This window comes from Macrobrachium nipponense, chromosome 19 (assembly GCF_015104395.2).
Source record: "Macrobrachium nipponense isolate FS-2020 chromosome 19, ASM1510439v2, whole genome shotgun sequence".
NCBI lineage: Eukaryota > Metazoa > Arthropoda > Malacostraca > Decapoda > Palaemonidae > Macrobrachium > Macrobrachium nipponense.
This window is the reverse complement of record NC_061088.1, coordinates 17,813,822-17,831,320: the sequence shown is the minus strand read 5'-3', so window position 1 is coordinate 17,831,320 and position 17,499 is coordinate 17,813,822. Positions and strand designations below refer to the sequence as shown.

At 36.0% G+C, this 17,499-nt stretch overlaps 2 protein-coding genes across 6 annotated transcripts in view; one reads left to right on the top strand and one right to left on the bottom strand.

The window, feature by feature from the left end:
• Positions 1-8,827, bottom strand: part of LOC135214382 (sulfotransferase 1B1-like) — a 36,652-nt gene extending 27,825 nt beyond the window's left edge. For 2 of the 5 annotated variants that reach the window (XM_064248636.1, XM_064248628.1), the window contains exons 1-5: positions 8,670-8,827; positions 3,451-3,584; positions 2,829-3,026; positions 1,742-1,854; positions 1,227-1,438 (exon numbers count right to left, since the gene is read on the bottom strand). In XM_064248636.1, the coding sequence (XP_064104706.1) occupies positions 1,227-1,438; positions 1,742-1,854; positions 2,829-3,026; positions 3,451-3,560 (633 nt within the window). In that variant the 5' untranslated portion in view covers positions 3,561-3,584; positions 8,670-8,827. The other 3 variants (XM_064248661.1, XM_064248645.1, XM_064248652.1) reach the window with 3 other exon arrangements.
• Positions 8,828-13,434: 4,607 nt separating this feature from the next.
• LOC135212722 (pigment-dispersing hormone type 1-like) lies at positions 13,435-14,662 on the top strand. Its single transcript, XM_064246424.1, has 3 exons — positions 13,435-13,492; positions 13,771-13,867; positions 14,009-14,662. Exons 2-3 carry the CDS (start codon positions 13,772-13,774, stop codon positions 14,147-14,149), a joined length of 237 nt encoding a protein of 78 aa, XP_064102494.1. The 5' UTR covers positions 13,435-13,492; position 13,771; the 3' UTR covers positions 14,150-14,662.
• Positions 14,663-17,499: the final 2,837 nt, after the last annotated feature.

Genomic DNA, 17,499 nt, shown 5'->3' with positions numbered 1-17,499 from the left:
CACAAGAATAAATACACACAAGGATGACCATAAGCCGGCAATAGTGTTGGTCATGATTTTTCTTCATTTAGGAACAAAAACAAAACAAGCAAAAGGATTAACAGACAGCAAACAGAGATATGAAACTACTCATCCATATCCAACCACCAAATGGCCAAATGGGAAGTGAGTGAAGAAAAAGCATGGTGACGTAAGGCAACTGAGGGGTAGCTCACCCTTCACTTCCCATCTCCACCAATTACAACCTTGTTACCAAGTTCAACGACCACTCAAGGACGTGCTGAAAGACACTCCTATGTAAAAGACAATGGTCTGTACCAGGTACAATATGGTACTGCATTAAATATCAGTAACTGCAATAAAAATATTGTACGAGAAACAGGGGGTGGGGGATGAGGCACAGTAAGTGTGCAGTGTTTCATAGCTTCAGGGTATTTTGTATGCTACATGTAAATTGTTGTTAACAGATTTTGTTATTTATTAGGACATGCAGGCTTCAGGATAATTTGTAAGATATATGTGAATCTTTGTTAACAGAATTTGTTACCGTATTTATTGGGAGAGGCAGGCACCTCCAACTGACTGTCAAGATCCCACTGTAATTCCCCCAATTAAAGACATCAGCAAACATTATTTTACCCTCTCCACTGCAAAGGAGACCAGCCATCACACTCCTGTTACATCAGGGCTGCAGAACAACAAAACTGGTTACAATAACACCAAGGACATAAAACAGCCACACACTTCCATAAGTCATCACTTTCACTGTGCACACTTTCATCCACTGCAAAAACTTACACAACACCATAAACAGAAATAAAAATAGCTTAAAGGTAATAGAGCACATACACACACAAAAACATGTGCACACTCAAATTCAGCTGAAAGAAAGAGCCCTGGCTTACAGAAAGTTATTGAGTGTCTCCTCCCTTTCATATACTCACACCAATTAAGTACTACCTTGTTGCCAAAGCTTTAACAACTGATTCCAGTGTGTACTGAGGAATACCACCTTATAAAAAGTGATTGTTTTTATTTCCGGAAGAACTAATAGTTTCCCATCAATTATAGGTATCCTGGACTGCTATGAACAATCAAAACACTCCGGTGTGTCTTCACGGCAAAGGGAATACATTATGATAAATATATGTAAAGTTCTCTTCCTTAAAGATGTGACTAAATGAACAAAAGAAATTTTATCCACACTAATGGATAAGAAAATTTACCTTGGCATTACTGCTTTCAAATGATGGTGGCAACAGTGAATACGGTAAGTGAGTCTTAATAAATCGACGTCCTGCTTTTGATGCAACAGACTTAATTCCTGGATATGGATACTCAAGATATGGAAACCTTGTCTCTAAAACCTCTGATGATGCATCACTCCTCTTGAAATTATGAGTAAGCATATATACAATTTCTTGTATCCATGTAGTTCCTATATACAAAAGAAAGAGAAAGTGTTAACATGACACTTAAAATACTCTACTAGTCTACATTCTCATAAATCTTACTTATGCCCTTTGAACCTCTATCCATGTAAAATGAACAAATTACCGTACTCAAAAGAAAAATAAATTTTTAAAAATTAATTTGTATTTTTTATAGCTAACAAACCTACAGTCTTAACATAAGAATAAATCTTCTAGCGCAAGCTGGAAACTGGTAAAAAACATATCAAATTGTAGAACAAGGTATTGGTAGCAATGGGATTCAGCCAATCAGATTTTTAAATACATACCTGTCTTTGGGTAACTAGCCACTATGATGTCATCAGGCCTAAACTGAAAATCTGGTAATTCCTTAAGCACTCCTGACATGATTAACTGGCCAGCAAATACATATCCTTTGCACCTGAAAAAATAAAAAATAAACTTTTCATAAAGTCTGTATGCCTCAATTCATATGAATGAAACAAGGAAAATTTAAATAGAAAGTGTCCTACAGTAAAGTTCGTTTATAACATACAGGCTTGTAACAAATTCAGGCTTATAACAAATGAAAGTAAATTCCTCGGTCCCAAATCAAATAAATGACATTAAAATTGTAGGTAATAGGTAACGAACTATGTATTTATTACAATGTCAGGTATATAACCAACTATTTTGTATGTCTCTGTGACAGTTTTATTAGTAAAAAAAAAAAACCTGTTGTAACCAAGTGATAATTGCATTGTTAAACATCATACAACTGTTATCCCAGTGATGCTTAAGAACAGGAAGTCATATCACTGAGAATCACTCCAACTTATTGCAAAAATCCAACGGAAACTAGAGACGTCCCTGACCGTGTTTAACAGTCTGAAAGAAAGACGTCCCTGACCACGTTTAACACTGTTTGACATAAAGACATTTCTTCAGAAATGCATCACTTCCTCCTTAGTACAGAAGTCCGTAACTGACTTTTTAAAGTGTATGAAATGCATGATAAAAGATTTTAAATTAATATGCTGTGTTACTTTCTCTTTCAAAGGTTTTAAATAAAAGAAAAAACTACAAACATACCTTCAATTTTGTTTTAAACTTTAAAATACATACCCAGTTCTTAAAACTAACAATTACTTTTACTGAAAAGTACATATTAGAAATCTTGAACCACATAAGATTGATACTTTATCATCTGAATTTCATTCTGTATCAAAACAAATTATATCAAAACAAAGGAGGTAATCTAATAATTTCAAGTACGTACTATCTCATTTTATAAGGAATGATGCCTATAAAGAATTGCAGACGACAGTCCCCTGGAATTCGTTATAAACGAATATTACTGTATTTAAAAGATAAAATAATGAAGATCAGAAATAGTTCAAACTTTCAACTACTTACTTATACAAAGAAACATCTGCACCAAAAAGTGTTTCATCAACAGGTAATCTAGTGCAATCTTCGAGAAGATTCTTCAGACGAATACCTTTTTGCCTCTTAAGATACCATGCAAGGCCAAGAGTTCCAGAAAAGAGAGTCAGGGCAAATATTCTCTTGTAAATTCGAAACTTCCTCATTGCAGGATACTGTCCATTACTACTGAAAACACCAATGTAATAGTATATAAAACCTGAACTTCGGTTATAAATCATTGAAGTCTGATATAACATCTAAGTAAGTTATTAACAAACTTCTAACATCTCCAGAATTTATACTAGTTTCATATTACATGATCTCTTCAAAAATATATGATTTTAAAAGGGCACAGTATAGTACAGGTACACAACAAGTTTCTCCAAAATTCATCTACCCAATCTCAAGATATTTTGTGAACAAACCAGTACAAAAATTACTTCCTCCCTACTTTACTGGCAAAGGTAATAACCAACAAATTGTAATGCCATAAAATTAAAAGGACAGTATCTACCAGTTAAAACAGCTGTAAAAAATACTGTACAATTCAAATACTTATATATACTATGATACAACACTGAAGAAAAACAACTCCTTTCCCGCAACTTACCTACTGGACAATGGCCTACGAATCCATACATTCTGACCCTTTAATGTCCAAATTCTGCTAGGTGACTGGAAACAACTCCTGGCATTAACGATAAGTCTGTACAATGACATTCTACCAGCTCATCAATCACACATCTGAAAGATACTGAAACACTGAATACCAATAAAAATATTTTTAAAGCAATTTGTATTTTTCTTCGATATACAAAGCTGAGCCTATATGTATGACTTTTCCTTGGTGTGAGCTGGAGCAGTCGTTGAACTTGATAACACAGTCATTAAATATGATATTTTCATAATAAATTTAAGTTTCATATATACTTACCAAGTAATCACATAGCCATTGTTTTCCAATCGTGCAGGAACTTAAATCTGAAATTCACAGTAGCGATTTTACTGTTTTTGTGTAGGTGACTACCCTGCCCACTATCAGAGAACAATAGGTACAACAAAGCAGGGAAAATAACTTCTTTTGTGCTGTTATGTCCATGAGAGGGGAGAGAGGGCTCCAATCTGTAATTACTTAGTAAGTAATATCCCGAGAAACTTACGGCAAGTGAACATAAAAAATTACTCCATCCTACCAAATCTAATGCCCAGAATGGATGGGAGCCTCACTTAGAGTAACAGGTCGAAGAGAAGCAGCAGAGGATCTAACCAGTTACTAAATGGGGAAGCAGACAAGACATGCATCCCTTTAACTTAGGTCTAGCAAGTATTATCCACTATTGTTGTTTCTATAACCTAACAAGCTCTCTCCATTCATAATCAATCACCACATTTCGTTCAACTGAAATTCATATAGTTATCCAAACATGAGCTTTCCCTCAGCAAAAACATATTGAGGCCAAATAAAATTGGAATAATGCCTGTTACAGCAACTTTTACCTTACAGGTTCTTACCAAACGAGTATTCAACAGATTACAAAGTACATACAACAATCTGTCCCTACCGAAACCTGCCACAGAAGTAGACTGATCGGTTACAAGTGTTTGTACCTACTGGTCCCCTGGTGAAGGGTGGGGGAAGTAGATGGACAGAAGATGGATATTCATAGAAAAGAGTGTTCTAATTTTTTTGTTTTAATCTGTCGAACTACCACTGGCGCAGAAGTAAAAGCTATAATGGAGAGGTAAGATTCATTTTAAAAATACAAAATACTTGAAACCCTGCATTATAGAAAGGTAGTGCTAGAGTAAAAAAATATTCAGAGGACCATGACATCCCCAAAATAGGAACTCAAGTACTAAGCTGGACATAGTTCTCATAAGTGTGGTTGTGGTATTGGAGTAACAATATCCCAAATTTTCAACTTCATTTAATGGGAGAGCAGCAAGATATCCTCACTAGAGAGTAGCTAAAGAAAAATTGCTTGACGACACAACCCCCACTTACACAGGTAAAATTTTACTTGAACCATTACGGCATTATGGACTTGAAAATTTAATTTTCCTATGCTCTAAAGGGTGCTTTAAACATTTCTTATATACATTACATTAGCAAATAAATACTTCTAGAGATAGTGGACCCCACCACAGTAGGAAAGTTGGGTTTTTGGTAGGGGACAATACAAGAGTAAAAAACAAGAATTAATTAAATCTTTGCTCCCCCAGGAGCCCCACCTAACTTAACTACGACACTGAGTCCTTACTTAGTCCTAGATCTCCTACCTAACTTAACCTAGGGGGCTGCATTCTTACCTGGGGGCTGGGTCCTTACCTAGCCCTGGGAAGTGGGGGCGATTCCCCTAAACCCGAACTAGTCTAACCTAGCAACCTAGGTCCTTTACCTGGGCATAGACCCCCACATGACCTAAGTCACTGCAAATAAATAATAATAAGGTTGGAATCTAACCAACCACACCTAGGGCACCAGGTTATTACCCTAGTGCAAACTGGAATATTTGAAAACATTTCATAAACTTTTTTAACCTGAATAAGAACTTTCAATGGGATTTATCATTCATGTATTTCATTCATTTTGTTTTCCTCTGACCCAAAAACCCCCACATTCTCACTGTGGTCCCCCAAATTGCAGACTACACTTGAGCATGGGTCAAAATCTTTTAATGAACACTTTTGCTAACAAAATGAATGTCAGAAGCACACATTAAAGTAGGAAAATTATATTTACTAGTCCAAAATATTATTATGATTTAAAGTAAAATTAATACCCACCCACCTGTCATCAGTTAACTACAACCCAGTTTCAATGACAGATTCAAGTGTGTGCTGTGGAATACTAGGTAGATCTAGGTAATAACTACTCGTCGGTTATTTCTTTGGAAATTACAGTTTCCTGTAGTATTTCGGCAGCTTATTAAAAATTTACCATTATTTTTTGGGGATCGACTGTAATCAACCGCCAGGGGCTAGTACTAAACATGGCGAAATACATTTGTCGCCCCAATCCATATTGGCTGTCGTATTCGCAGGAACGTTCGTTACAGCCCATGAGGAGTTATTGCCTAGAATTACTGAATACTATAGGTATAAAAATGGCAACATCTATGCATATGCCTATAGAACCAAAATTATTTTTCATGCAAAAACACTTGTGTGCACCTACAAACTTTCATTGGAAAGTGACTTGGGCATTAAAAAATTTGATAAACCTGAAGAGTACTACTGCAACCCTCTGGTTTGGTAACTACCATTTTATGAGCAAAATAGGGGTACCTATTTCTATATAAGCAATCCACACCGTTCGTCCCCGCGAATACGAAAGCCACCAGGAATTGGGGCATCAAATGTATTTCGCTGTGTTTAGTACAAGCCCCTGGGGGTTAATGACAGTCGTCCGAATAAATATTACTTAAAATTCTTGTTCAGGAGGTAAAACTGCATAGAAAAACCGCAACTGCCATAGTCTAGGTCGCCGTGGAATAGTAATATAAATCTACCAAAATAGGCACCGTGTTTAGTTTCAGCACCTTGGGGAAGAGCGTAAAAACATGAAACTGAACAGTAAATATTTTAAACAAACAAAAACATTTAAAAGTGGAAAATAGGTACCTAGCCTATATTCCCTTTGCTGAATGGCGAGCTCTAGGCCTAACACTTCCTCTGAGTGGAAGCTTAAGGGGTTTCCAATGTTCAGTGTTACTTGGGGGGGAAGGTTATTCTAGTCTTACAGTAGGATAGAGTTCAAAGGTAAATTACAGGTTAGCCTAATTAGGCTAGGTACATCCAGCCGTCAAAAACTACTAACGTTAAATTGTTAAGCAACAAAGATACTAGCTACTACTACTACCTAGCTAGTATAGCTACCTAGCTATATAGGAAACTGCAATTTCCAAAGAAATACCGACTGTGTCTCTACTTAGATTAACCGACTATAGTCGATTCATTTAAGGTAGATTCTTGCGCCTACGAGACGTTTGTTTGGCAGCCTCTGATTGGCTGGTACCGGGAGGTAGGCCGCTCGCTCATTGTGTCATATTTTCGTCTGTGACTTAGAAAACATGCAGTATGTTTATATTTCTTCATTTATCTCACGTTTTCCAAAAGATAATAAAGTTTTGGTCATACCAAAGGATTCGGTATTAATTGCACAACTAAATAATCTTTTCCTGAAACAATTAGATAAAATACAAAGGAATTACGAGTAAAAGTGAAGAGAAAAAGTTTCAATCTTTACACCTGTTTTTATTTATCATCGGATTTTTAATAAGTCATACGATCAAGATGAATTAAAACTTGTATTTTCATACAATAAAATCACCCTGAATACGCTAGTGCTTTCAGATTTTGGATGCGTGTAATATGTGAAGAGAAAATGAAGAATATAAGAATATATCTTATTATGTTGCAGCCGTACTTGACTCAGCCTAATAGGAAGTCAATCTTTCTTAATTATTTGTTGTTTATTACTTCACTGAGATTATTATTTCACATCACTCAAATAAATCTCTGGTGTCCCTTTCATTTGAAAATATATTCATAAAATAAAATTAGAAAAAATATCTTGAAACAACCTGATTAAAGTTTAGGCTGAGTTGAAGAGTGTGAAGTCGTCTTTCCACAGAGTTCAACTTCTTTGCTGGATTGAATTCCCCGCGGCCCGCATGGGTCTGAGCTAACGATACCAGATGCATCCATCTGATTATTATTTGTTTTTCCTTATCAGATTTGCCCAGACATACTATATGATATTGGATTTAAAATGTTCGACAGTTATATTGGAAATTCTGTGTATTTATTTTCAGAAAATGTGATAATATAACATGGTAAATATTGTGGAAACTGCAACCTTCTATATCGCTAATTGGCAACTAAAATCTCTCGCTGAGGCGACAACGCAACGATGACGCCTTGCAGATCTCATTCTCTCAGCAATACCGTCAAACTTGAATCATTTACTGATGCAACATAATAAGACATATTCTTCATTTTCTCCTCACATTTTACACGCATCCAAAATCTGAAAGCAACAGCGTATTCAGGGTGAATTTGTTGTGTGAAAACACAAGTTTTATTTTATCTTATTCGCGTTACTGATGCAAAATCCGATAATAAATAAAAACAGGTATAAAGAATTAAATCCTTCTCTTTTCACTTTTACTCGTTGTAATTCCTTTGTGTTTCATCTTATTGATTTTAGGAAAAGATAACTTGGTTGTACAATTAATACCGAATCCTGTGGTATGACCAAAATTTTCCTATCTTGAGCAAAGCGTGAGTTGATTGAAGAAATATAAACATAATATTGCTAGTTTTCTAAGCCACAGTAGAAAATAATGAGTGAGTGAGCGGCCTACCTCCCGGTACCAGCCAATCAGAGGCCGCCAAACAAACGACTCGTAGGCGCAAGAATCTAGGTACCTTAAATGAATCGACTATAGGTAGTAGCTAGGTAGCCTAGTACTAGCCTAGGTACTACTATACTATAGCTAATTATCTTAAGTTTTGTGAACAATATGTAGTCGGCCAGGTTCGTCTTGAAAGTTCTCAGCCTAGATAATATAGCTACTACCTATGCTATACCTAGCTATTTCTCATCGAGTAGCCGGTGTTCTGTTACTCTACTAGTAGGTACACTAGGGTAGTAGGAGTCCCAGGTTGGCTTAGGTCTGTTGCCTCTCCCTTTAATGGTTTCTGAGAGAAGTAACCAAGTAAGAGACACGAATATCAACCTAAAAATCCTCCTAATTCGACTATTAATATGAATCATGCAATGACACTACTATTATTTAGAGATAATAATTGCGGTATATCTACCAGGTTCCGAATGCACAGGGTCCGGTATACATGACATAGGAAGGGTTACGTTCACTTCGCATCATTTATGACAGCTCGCTGACGGTGCACGCAGACTGACTGTGACTGACTGCTTCAATGGGAAATCCAAGTTTAGTTCTTTATTTTCTGTAAGATCATTCATCAAGTTTTAATGCTTTCCATACCAAATCGTACCTTCTGAATAACACTATATAACATTACACAGAACACATATGGAAACCCCTTAATTTATGATACTTAATAATTTTCTTAACGTCATATTTCTGACGATTTTAACAAAATCGGTGAAATTTGGTTACATATATGATACTGCAGTTATCTGGATGTGATCACTGTTGAAGCCAAGATCTATAACCCCAGGAGATGTAGGTGTAACCACAGCTTAAAGTGATGTAACGATGTAACAACTGGTACTACTTAGTACCTTGTTTAATTAGCTGGTTGAGGTTGAATTTGGATGGCTACCTACATCTGGACCCTTAATGCATTTCAGACACATCGCTATACATTTACGCAGCCAGTAAGCAAGGTATTTGCTGGAAAAAGACCACCTTAATTTAAACTAAGCATTGTTAAAGCATATCTTGGTTTTTAAATCCCCCCCCCCCCACCACACTTCCGCCTCTCTCTCTCTCTCTCTCTCTCTCTCTCTCTCTCTCTCTCTCTCTCTCTCTCTCTCTCTCTCTCTCTCTCTCTCTCTCTCTCTCTCTCTCTCTCTCTCTCTCTCTCATATCAATATTAAAAGTTATACAATTTATCCCATTTGCAAGTACACATTTAACATATATACTACGTGTGCATCTTCAATTAAGTGAAACATAGATGCATCTATAAATATCAGGGAGAGCTAAAAAAAATAATAATAACACACGCATACACATACATACAAAAGTCCAGTGCCAGGTCAATAAACCAAACTTTTATCAAACAAGCAATCCTCACAGAATTATGGTGGAACGCCGAAATGAACAGGCCCATGTAAACAATACACCCGATAGTGATAGACAGATTTCATGCATTTCAAATCATAACACAATGCCATTATTATTAATTATGATGATTAACTATCATCGCTGTTTGGCACTCTGTTATAATGTTTACAAAATCCATTTTTAATTTCATGTAATAGGAATCGAAGACTGCTGCTGATGACCCAGCATCGGAATACTGATTCTTTTCTTTTTACCTTGCGCACCCTGTGATAATTGAAAATACAAGTGACATTCAGTGCAGTACCACGATAGAATACTTTCCCTTTCAACAATATGGTATCCCTAGAGGTTTTTCAAATGCGCAGGAAACAATATATCGGTATTGCTCATCATTGTTTCGTTTCGTCAACTCTGATTTGCAGACATTCTGCACCTTTATATGTAGATTTATATGTATAAAATAGAGGATTTTCTGCTTCCTATGAACGTCTTTCTGTTTCTCTTTCTGAAAAAAATGAGTGTTTTGGTAATGTTCGCAAAGTTCTGCATATGATTTTTTTTTTTTTTTTTTTTTTTTCATTTTAGGAGCCACTATTCGAGTATTTTCGTCATTGTCAATGACCCAAGGCATTGCAGCTCCAGAAAATTTCTAATACTATCTGCACTATTTTTATTGGTAATTATTTAACCTTCGTCGAATAATCCACATGATAAAATGTACTACCAATGAAGAAATAGAACATTTTCAATGCTTTCATATTTGATATGCTAGAATGTCAATTGCCATTACATTCTTTTCCTCCTACCTAATCACAAACACGGACTGTACTTGGAACACCTATCATTCCAATTATTCTCATTATTTTACCTAAGTCCGGCACATCGTAATAATAATAATAATAATAATAATAATAATAATAATAATAATAATAATAATAATAATAATAATAATAATAATAATAATAATAATAATAATAATAATAATAATAATAATAACAACAACAACACTGCCTTCTTTTTGCAAATGGATGAAATGTTATAGCTAATATGCAGCTTTTTCGAACCAAAAAAAAAAAAATTATTTACCTGATGACGTGAGTTTTTGCATACGCTTGGGGACGGTCTTTCCCCTAAAACATTTTAATGTCAAAACTGACGGTGACCGTGTGAACCCTGATGCTCTGCTTCCCCTCTCTCTCTCTCTCTCTCTCTCTCTCTCTCTCTCTCGATGACTGACGTCCCTGAGGATGTTTCCGACTATGGCACCTATGTAGTGCAAGCAGGAGCAACATCGCAAGATCGAAGATCAAGGAGGTTTGCGCAACTGCTTGTTAAATTTAGAATAACGTAACACCACCCGAACCAACACTTCGATGATTGAGTTTGATATAAAATTTAGGCCAAAGGCCAAGCACTGGGACCTATGAGGTCATTCAGCGCTGAAATGAAAATTGACAGTAAAAGGTTTGAAAGGTGCAACAGGACGAAAACCTCGCAGTTGCACTATGACTCAAGTGTTAGGAGAGGGTGGAAAGTAAGATGAAGAGAGAAAATGGGAGGTACAGTAAAAGGAACGAAAGTGGTTGCAGCTAGGAGACGAAGGCACGCTTCAAAGAACCTTAACTAATGCCTACAGTGCACCGCATGAGGTCCACTGACGGCACTATCCCCTACGGACCGCACTTCGATGATGGGCTGTTATCTTCTCGCCCCGCCCACCTTTTTAGATGCTCTTCAGAAGAAAACTATCCATTCACTTTACATTTTAACATCAACATTCAATACTGACCGATGTTCGAAAGTCTATGTTTGCTTTACATAGCAATATACTCTACTCTATAATTGGGGATTTTTATGACACATTATTGTATTATTACCAATGATTCAGAAGATGAACCCTATTCTTATGGAATTCATGCTTCCAAAAAATATTATTGTCATTAATTTATTTGTTACTTTTAGTCTATCATAGTCATCCAGTTCGACTGGGCAGTTTTCATAGTATGGGGTTCCGCATTGTATCCTGCCTCATTAGGAGTCCTTCATTTTTCTCACAGTGCTGTGTTGGTAGTAGTACATTCTTCTGCACAAGTCCTGGAGCTACTTCGGCATCTAATTTTTCAAGGTTACTTTTCAGGGATCTTGGGATCGAGCCTAGTGTCCCTATGATTATAGCTACAATTTCCAATTGCATATCCCATATCCTTCTTATTTCTATTTTTAGCTAGTCTTCATACTTACCAATTTTTCTTTTTCTTTCACATCTACTACTCTGGTGCTCCATAGTATTGCGACATCAGTGAGTGATACATTCTTCTTAATTTTGTCAATCAACGTCACATTTGGTTTATTGATCTATTGATACCATAGTCCCAGAGGATCTTTGCCTGATCGTTTACTATCACTTCCTCAGGCTGGTGTTCGTACCACGTATTACTACAAACTAGCTGGTGTTTCTTGCACAAGCTACCGTGGAGGGCTTTTAAATTGCCACTGAAAAATGGTAATCTCCTTAATACGGGATGTTAAAGAATAAAAAGACTTCCTGGTCATTTTTTATCTTTTCTTGGTACTGTTGCAACATCACGTATGTTGCCCTCACACGAACGCGTGTACACATGCGCAGTATGCTTTCGTAAGGGATATTACTATTGTTATAATAATATACGAGTGGCGCGTACTTCTGCGTATCCAAAATGCGATAATGCCTATAATATAGTCATAGTAATTACAATGAAACCGATGTAATATAAATAAATATAATATATATAATATATATATTATATTATATACGTAATATATATATATATATATATATATATATATATATATATATATATATATACGTATATATATTAATAATATATATATATATATATATATATATATATATATATATATATATATATATATATATATATGTATAGCCACTAATGCTCTCTTAACTTCTTCCAGATTCTTTGCTCTTTCTCTGGATACGCTTGTCACTACAAAGCCTTCAGTTCCAACTTCAAAGAAATTTTTTTTTTTTAAGAAATCATGATGTCCTGTATCGGGAAACGAACCCGCGATACCATAATCACGACGAGGTGACCTTGCCGATCTGACCATGGTTTCCGGGGCTACCGGACTTCATGATTTCTTCAAAAAAATTTCTTTGAAGTTGGAGCTAAAGGCTTTGTAGTGACAAGCGTATCCAGAGAAAGAGCAAAGAATTTGAGAAGTTAAGAGAGCATAGTGGCTATTACAATTTTATATATATATATATATATATATATAGATATATATATATATATATATATATATATATATATATATATATATAACATAAACATAAACTTACGTTCATCATGATGGAGCCTGATAAAACTCGAGTTGGCACTTTATAAATGGAGACTGAAATTTTTTTTTTCCTTTTCCATTTCTTTTCCTCTTTTTGAGGAAGTGGCCGGTGTGGCAAACGCCACAGTGGCCAGTCCGCCTCTGGTCTTTAGTCAATAAACTGGTTAAAATTTTATTTCGTTTAATATTTATCAGACTTACCAGACTATCATACCAGGGATCTCACGCCCATCAAATTCTTTTATCATGCTCAAACAAAAGGGAAAGAAATAAATAGTGCATAAACAATAGGAACGGAGCTTGCTTGAGAGAGCTTGAAAGAAAAGCAATGGATGAAAAAAAAGGGGGAACGAATAAAAAAAAATTATTCCTTCACGGTGCTTTACTGATGGGGGTCGTTAGAGGAGGGTCAGTATATCCCTGGTACAGACCAGTGCCATATAAAAGGTGGAAGGATCTTATATTTTGGTCCCAGAACTGAATCAGAGTTGCTATTCTGGTCACTTTCTCGTCACATTCTCTCGAAAAGTGAGTTTTACTTATTTACTTACTTATTTATGTCACGAAAAATATTCACTCTCTATAAATCATGGTATTCAGCGAAACTTTCTCTTTCACGACCATTACTTTTTCATAGGTCTGCAAAGACTTGAATTTATATTTTTTTCCAGTTATGTCTTTTAATGGGCTGAGTTAGTCATCACTGTATAGACGAAAATCTAGAATATGAAATATATAACTTTGTAAGGAAGTCATTGCATTAGGTCACTTCATCTGTGAGAAACTGTTGGGTATTTCCTTTCCAGAATGCTGGTAAAGGTCTTCGCTGCTCTCGTGGTAACAGTAGCCGCTGTATCCTGTTTTGCAGCTGCCGAACAAGACCTCCTAGCTGCTGAGAGACAGGTAAAAGGTTCAGTAAATCATCTTATATCAAAAGCCTTGTTCGCTAATTTCATTGAGATGATTAAAATTGAATAATTCCAAGTGTTCTGCCATTGGGCCAAACGAAGACAACTGAAAAGGGTTTCTCGATTCTCTTTCCAGGAGATGGCAGAGCTCGCAGCCCGAATCCTACGAATCACCCTTGGCCCCTGGAGTGCAGCAGAGGCTCACAAGAGGAATTCGGGAATGATCAACTCTATTCTGGGGATTCCCAGGGTCATGGCTGAAGCTGGAAAGAGATAAGATGACAATGGAATCACATTTCAGACGTCGACAACTGCGAAAACTTAGTAACTTTCTCTTCATCCTCGTGAACGGAATTAAAACTAATTCCAAATTCCTTACAACGTCTCAATAAAGAGAAATACCATATCCATTTACTTTCTTTTTCATCGCAGGCTGTGATATATGTATATCAGTAGAATCTCATATGGTTCCTGGTTCCTAAGCGCGCTTCATGTTCTGATGAGGTGCAAAGCTATATTCCCTTGTTTTCAACTTTACTCGTATTTAGTTTTAATTTGTAGTGCTTCAAAATGTTTATTCTAATTCTTGTCCATTACACTCTGTATAAACTTTATGTTTTCTTGATCTTCTTCTCTCTCATTCTCGAGAGAAACTAAGACACGAAAATTATCCTAGCTTCAACTACAAAGTCTCTCCTCGGATATAATTTTCCAGTCAGCTGCTGAGGAGTTCATGTTCTAGTTACAAAACATAAAACCAAAGATGTTAAATTATGTTACATATAATAATAAAGACCATGCAGCATACTTTGCCCTCGCTTTTACCATTAGTTGATAGGCTACCTAACTCTTTATGGCTTTACTCAGATAAAATGATATAATTACCTACTTTACAGTACTATTTTACACACACACACACATATAATTCATATGTATATATATATATATATATATATATATATATATATATATATATATTATATATAGTATATGATATACATATATATATAAATATACACACACAACACACATACACACACACACACACACACACACACACACACACACACATATATATATATATATATATATATATATACATATATATATATATACTATATATATATATATATAGACATATATATATATATGTATATATGTGTGTGTGTATATATATATATATATATATATATATATATATATATATATATATATATATATATACACATACACACAGATATATATAATTTCAGAAAAGGCAAAGAGTTGCTAAATTCTTTCTCTATAGTAAATTTATCAACCCCCCTATCAAAACTACATAAGTGGCAACTCTTACCTTTTAGTAGTGGGCCGGCTTCTCTCTGCCAGCAATGTCAAACTAGGCTAATGAGTTCACATAAATAAAAAAATATGCTATTTATTTCCCAAACCAGACAAACATGAAATAGAACAAAGTGATTAAAAAAAAAGGGTCATATTTAAGAACTGAGTCTGACCCACAAAAGAACTGCAAATTGTCATTCCATTCTCCTGAATCAGTCTAAGCAATCACCCCAAAATCTCAAATTGTCAACTACTACATTTCGATAGTCAAACTTTAGAGAATCCCGTCTCTAGAATGATGACATGGGACCCATCTGAAACAAAGAGACATATCCATTATATTCCCCACCACACACTATTAAATAAATGTATACATTTCACACTTCTCTCTTTTCAAAGGCAACTGTTTCTAAGTCATTTAAACATGTGCCATACCTTTTTGATGGGGTCTGTACCAGCACCTGATGTCCTCCGAACCGTCTCCCTCCTTATCTCAAAAGAATGTGTGCTTTCTCTTAAGTGTCTCGAGCGGTTGGACCTATCATGTATACATCCACCACACCCCAAGATCCCTATAGAAACTGTTTGAACAGGTATTGGCCTCACAGATGCATCCTCATCAAATTCCTTCGTTTCAGAGAAGGCTATCCCTAGGTGCTCTCTGTCTCCAAGCCAGAAAAGCTGATACCACGTAATTCACTGACACATTAGTTTCTTCTTTTAATTAATTTAATATTGGGATGCAGGGCACTGATGAACTTTAATAAGGAATCAGCATTAAAATCACGCTAAACAACGCAAATGTAGCGCCCAACACCTATAAAATAAAGGGGGCCATTTATCAAATACTGTCTCCTCCAGGGAGTCCATATAAGGATTGGCTAAGGTAGGACCGGAGGGGCTTCCCATCATCATCCTTTCCACCCATCTGAAGCAAGAATCACTAAAGATGAAGACCATCCCCCGCACAGCTATTCTAAAAGCGGCTTAAGTAAGAGTTTATTAAAACTATTAAAAAGGGATCGTGAGATGAAAAAAATGGTTGGGAATAATCCTAATCGTCTCCTCAGCAGGAACATTAGTGAACAGGGACTCAACGTCGAAGCTGACCATAAAAAGGTCAGAGCCCCGTTTCAGAATGTCGTCCTTAAAATCAACAACTCTTTTTACATCGTATTACCCGGTAAGGTGTTTGCATAACGGAACCAAATGCTTGGCAAGCTTAAAATCTGGTGTATTTGAAGACGATCATATTGGTTTAGTGGGACCATCCTTAAGGACCTTGGGAAAGCCATGCAAGATCCTGTATGTGGAACCTGTAATGAGAAGTTTTTTTAAAGTGTTTTCGTCAATGATGCTGTTGCTTTGTGTACTCCGAGTAATCTATTAATTTTGTCCTCTATTTAGGTGGCGTTTTGCAAATTAGGAGTTTCCAAATGCTGAAATCTTGACGAATCATTGAGAATTGATTGTATTTTGATAATTTAGTTCTGTTTATCAAAAGCTCCCGTTCCATTTATCCTTGTCAAGATGCATATTGGTTATATCTTTGTCTTTAGCTAATTCTTTTACCATACTTAGATCTTTTCTCCAAATAAATGGAGCCCAGTTAGTTTTAAGGTTTCTATACACTTTATTAAATTTATTGAGATGAGTAAAAGTGAATACTGACCGACATGGCCAATATTGCTGAATTTTCCTGGTCAGGAAATCAGCCAAAGCAGATGCGTCAGCACTGTGGTCTTGGGGATTGGGTGGGGGTTTACAAAGGTAAAGAGGAGTGGGTTGGTATAGGTGAAGAAAGTGTGGTGGTCGGGAGGAGAGAGTCCATTGCGGTGTTTGTAGTGTTTTGAGAGGACTTCCCTGGACTGAAGTCCAATAAGGTGAGTTTTTCGGTAGGCCTTTTTATGATATTTTGAACTGCAAGCACAATGAGAAGCTTTGCACAAACATTTGAAGATGTACTGTCAAAGGACTAAAGTAAATCTCGCATGAAAGTAAACCTTGGATCATTATTGTGTATGATCAGAACCCAAGGCTCTTTACTACACCTTTGTGAGACCTGAGAAACCACGAAAATGGCTGGCAATGGGTCAGCAGGCAGACCTATATAGATTCCACCAAAGTTCGCATTCGCCAATGACAATCTATCAAGAACTGAATTGACCTTAAAACTGGGTCTAACCTTTCAAAAGCCTTATAGGCTATCGACATCTTAATCAATCATATTCGCTGCTGTCAAGCATATCTTCTAGTATTGTACAATCGCGACATCTTGGACTTAGTGCCCAGTTCAGCCTTATG

What these genes read in the sequence shown, in the direction of transcription:
- LOC135212722 (XM_064246424.1), top strand. Translation starts at nt 13,772, where the DNA reads ATGCTGGTAAAGGTCTTCGCTGCTCTCGTGGTAACAGTAGCCGCTGTA. An exon ending in TCCTAGCTGCTGAGAGACAG is followed by an intron (nt 13,868 to 14,008) that starts GTAAAAGGTTCA and finishes TTCTCTTTCCAG; the next exon opens with GAGATGGCAGAGCTCGCAGC.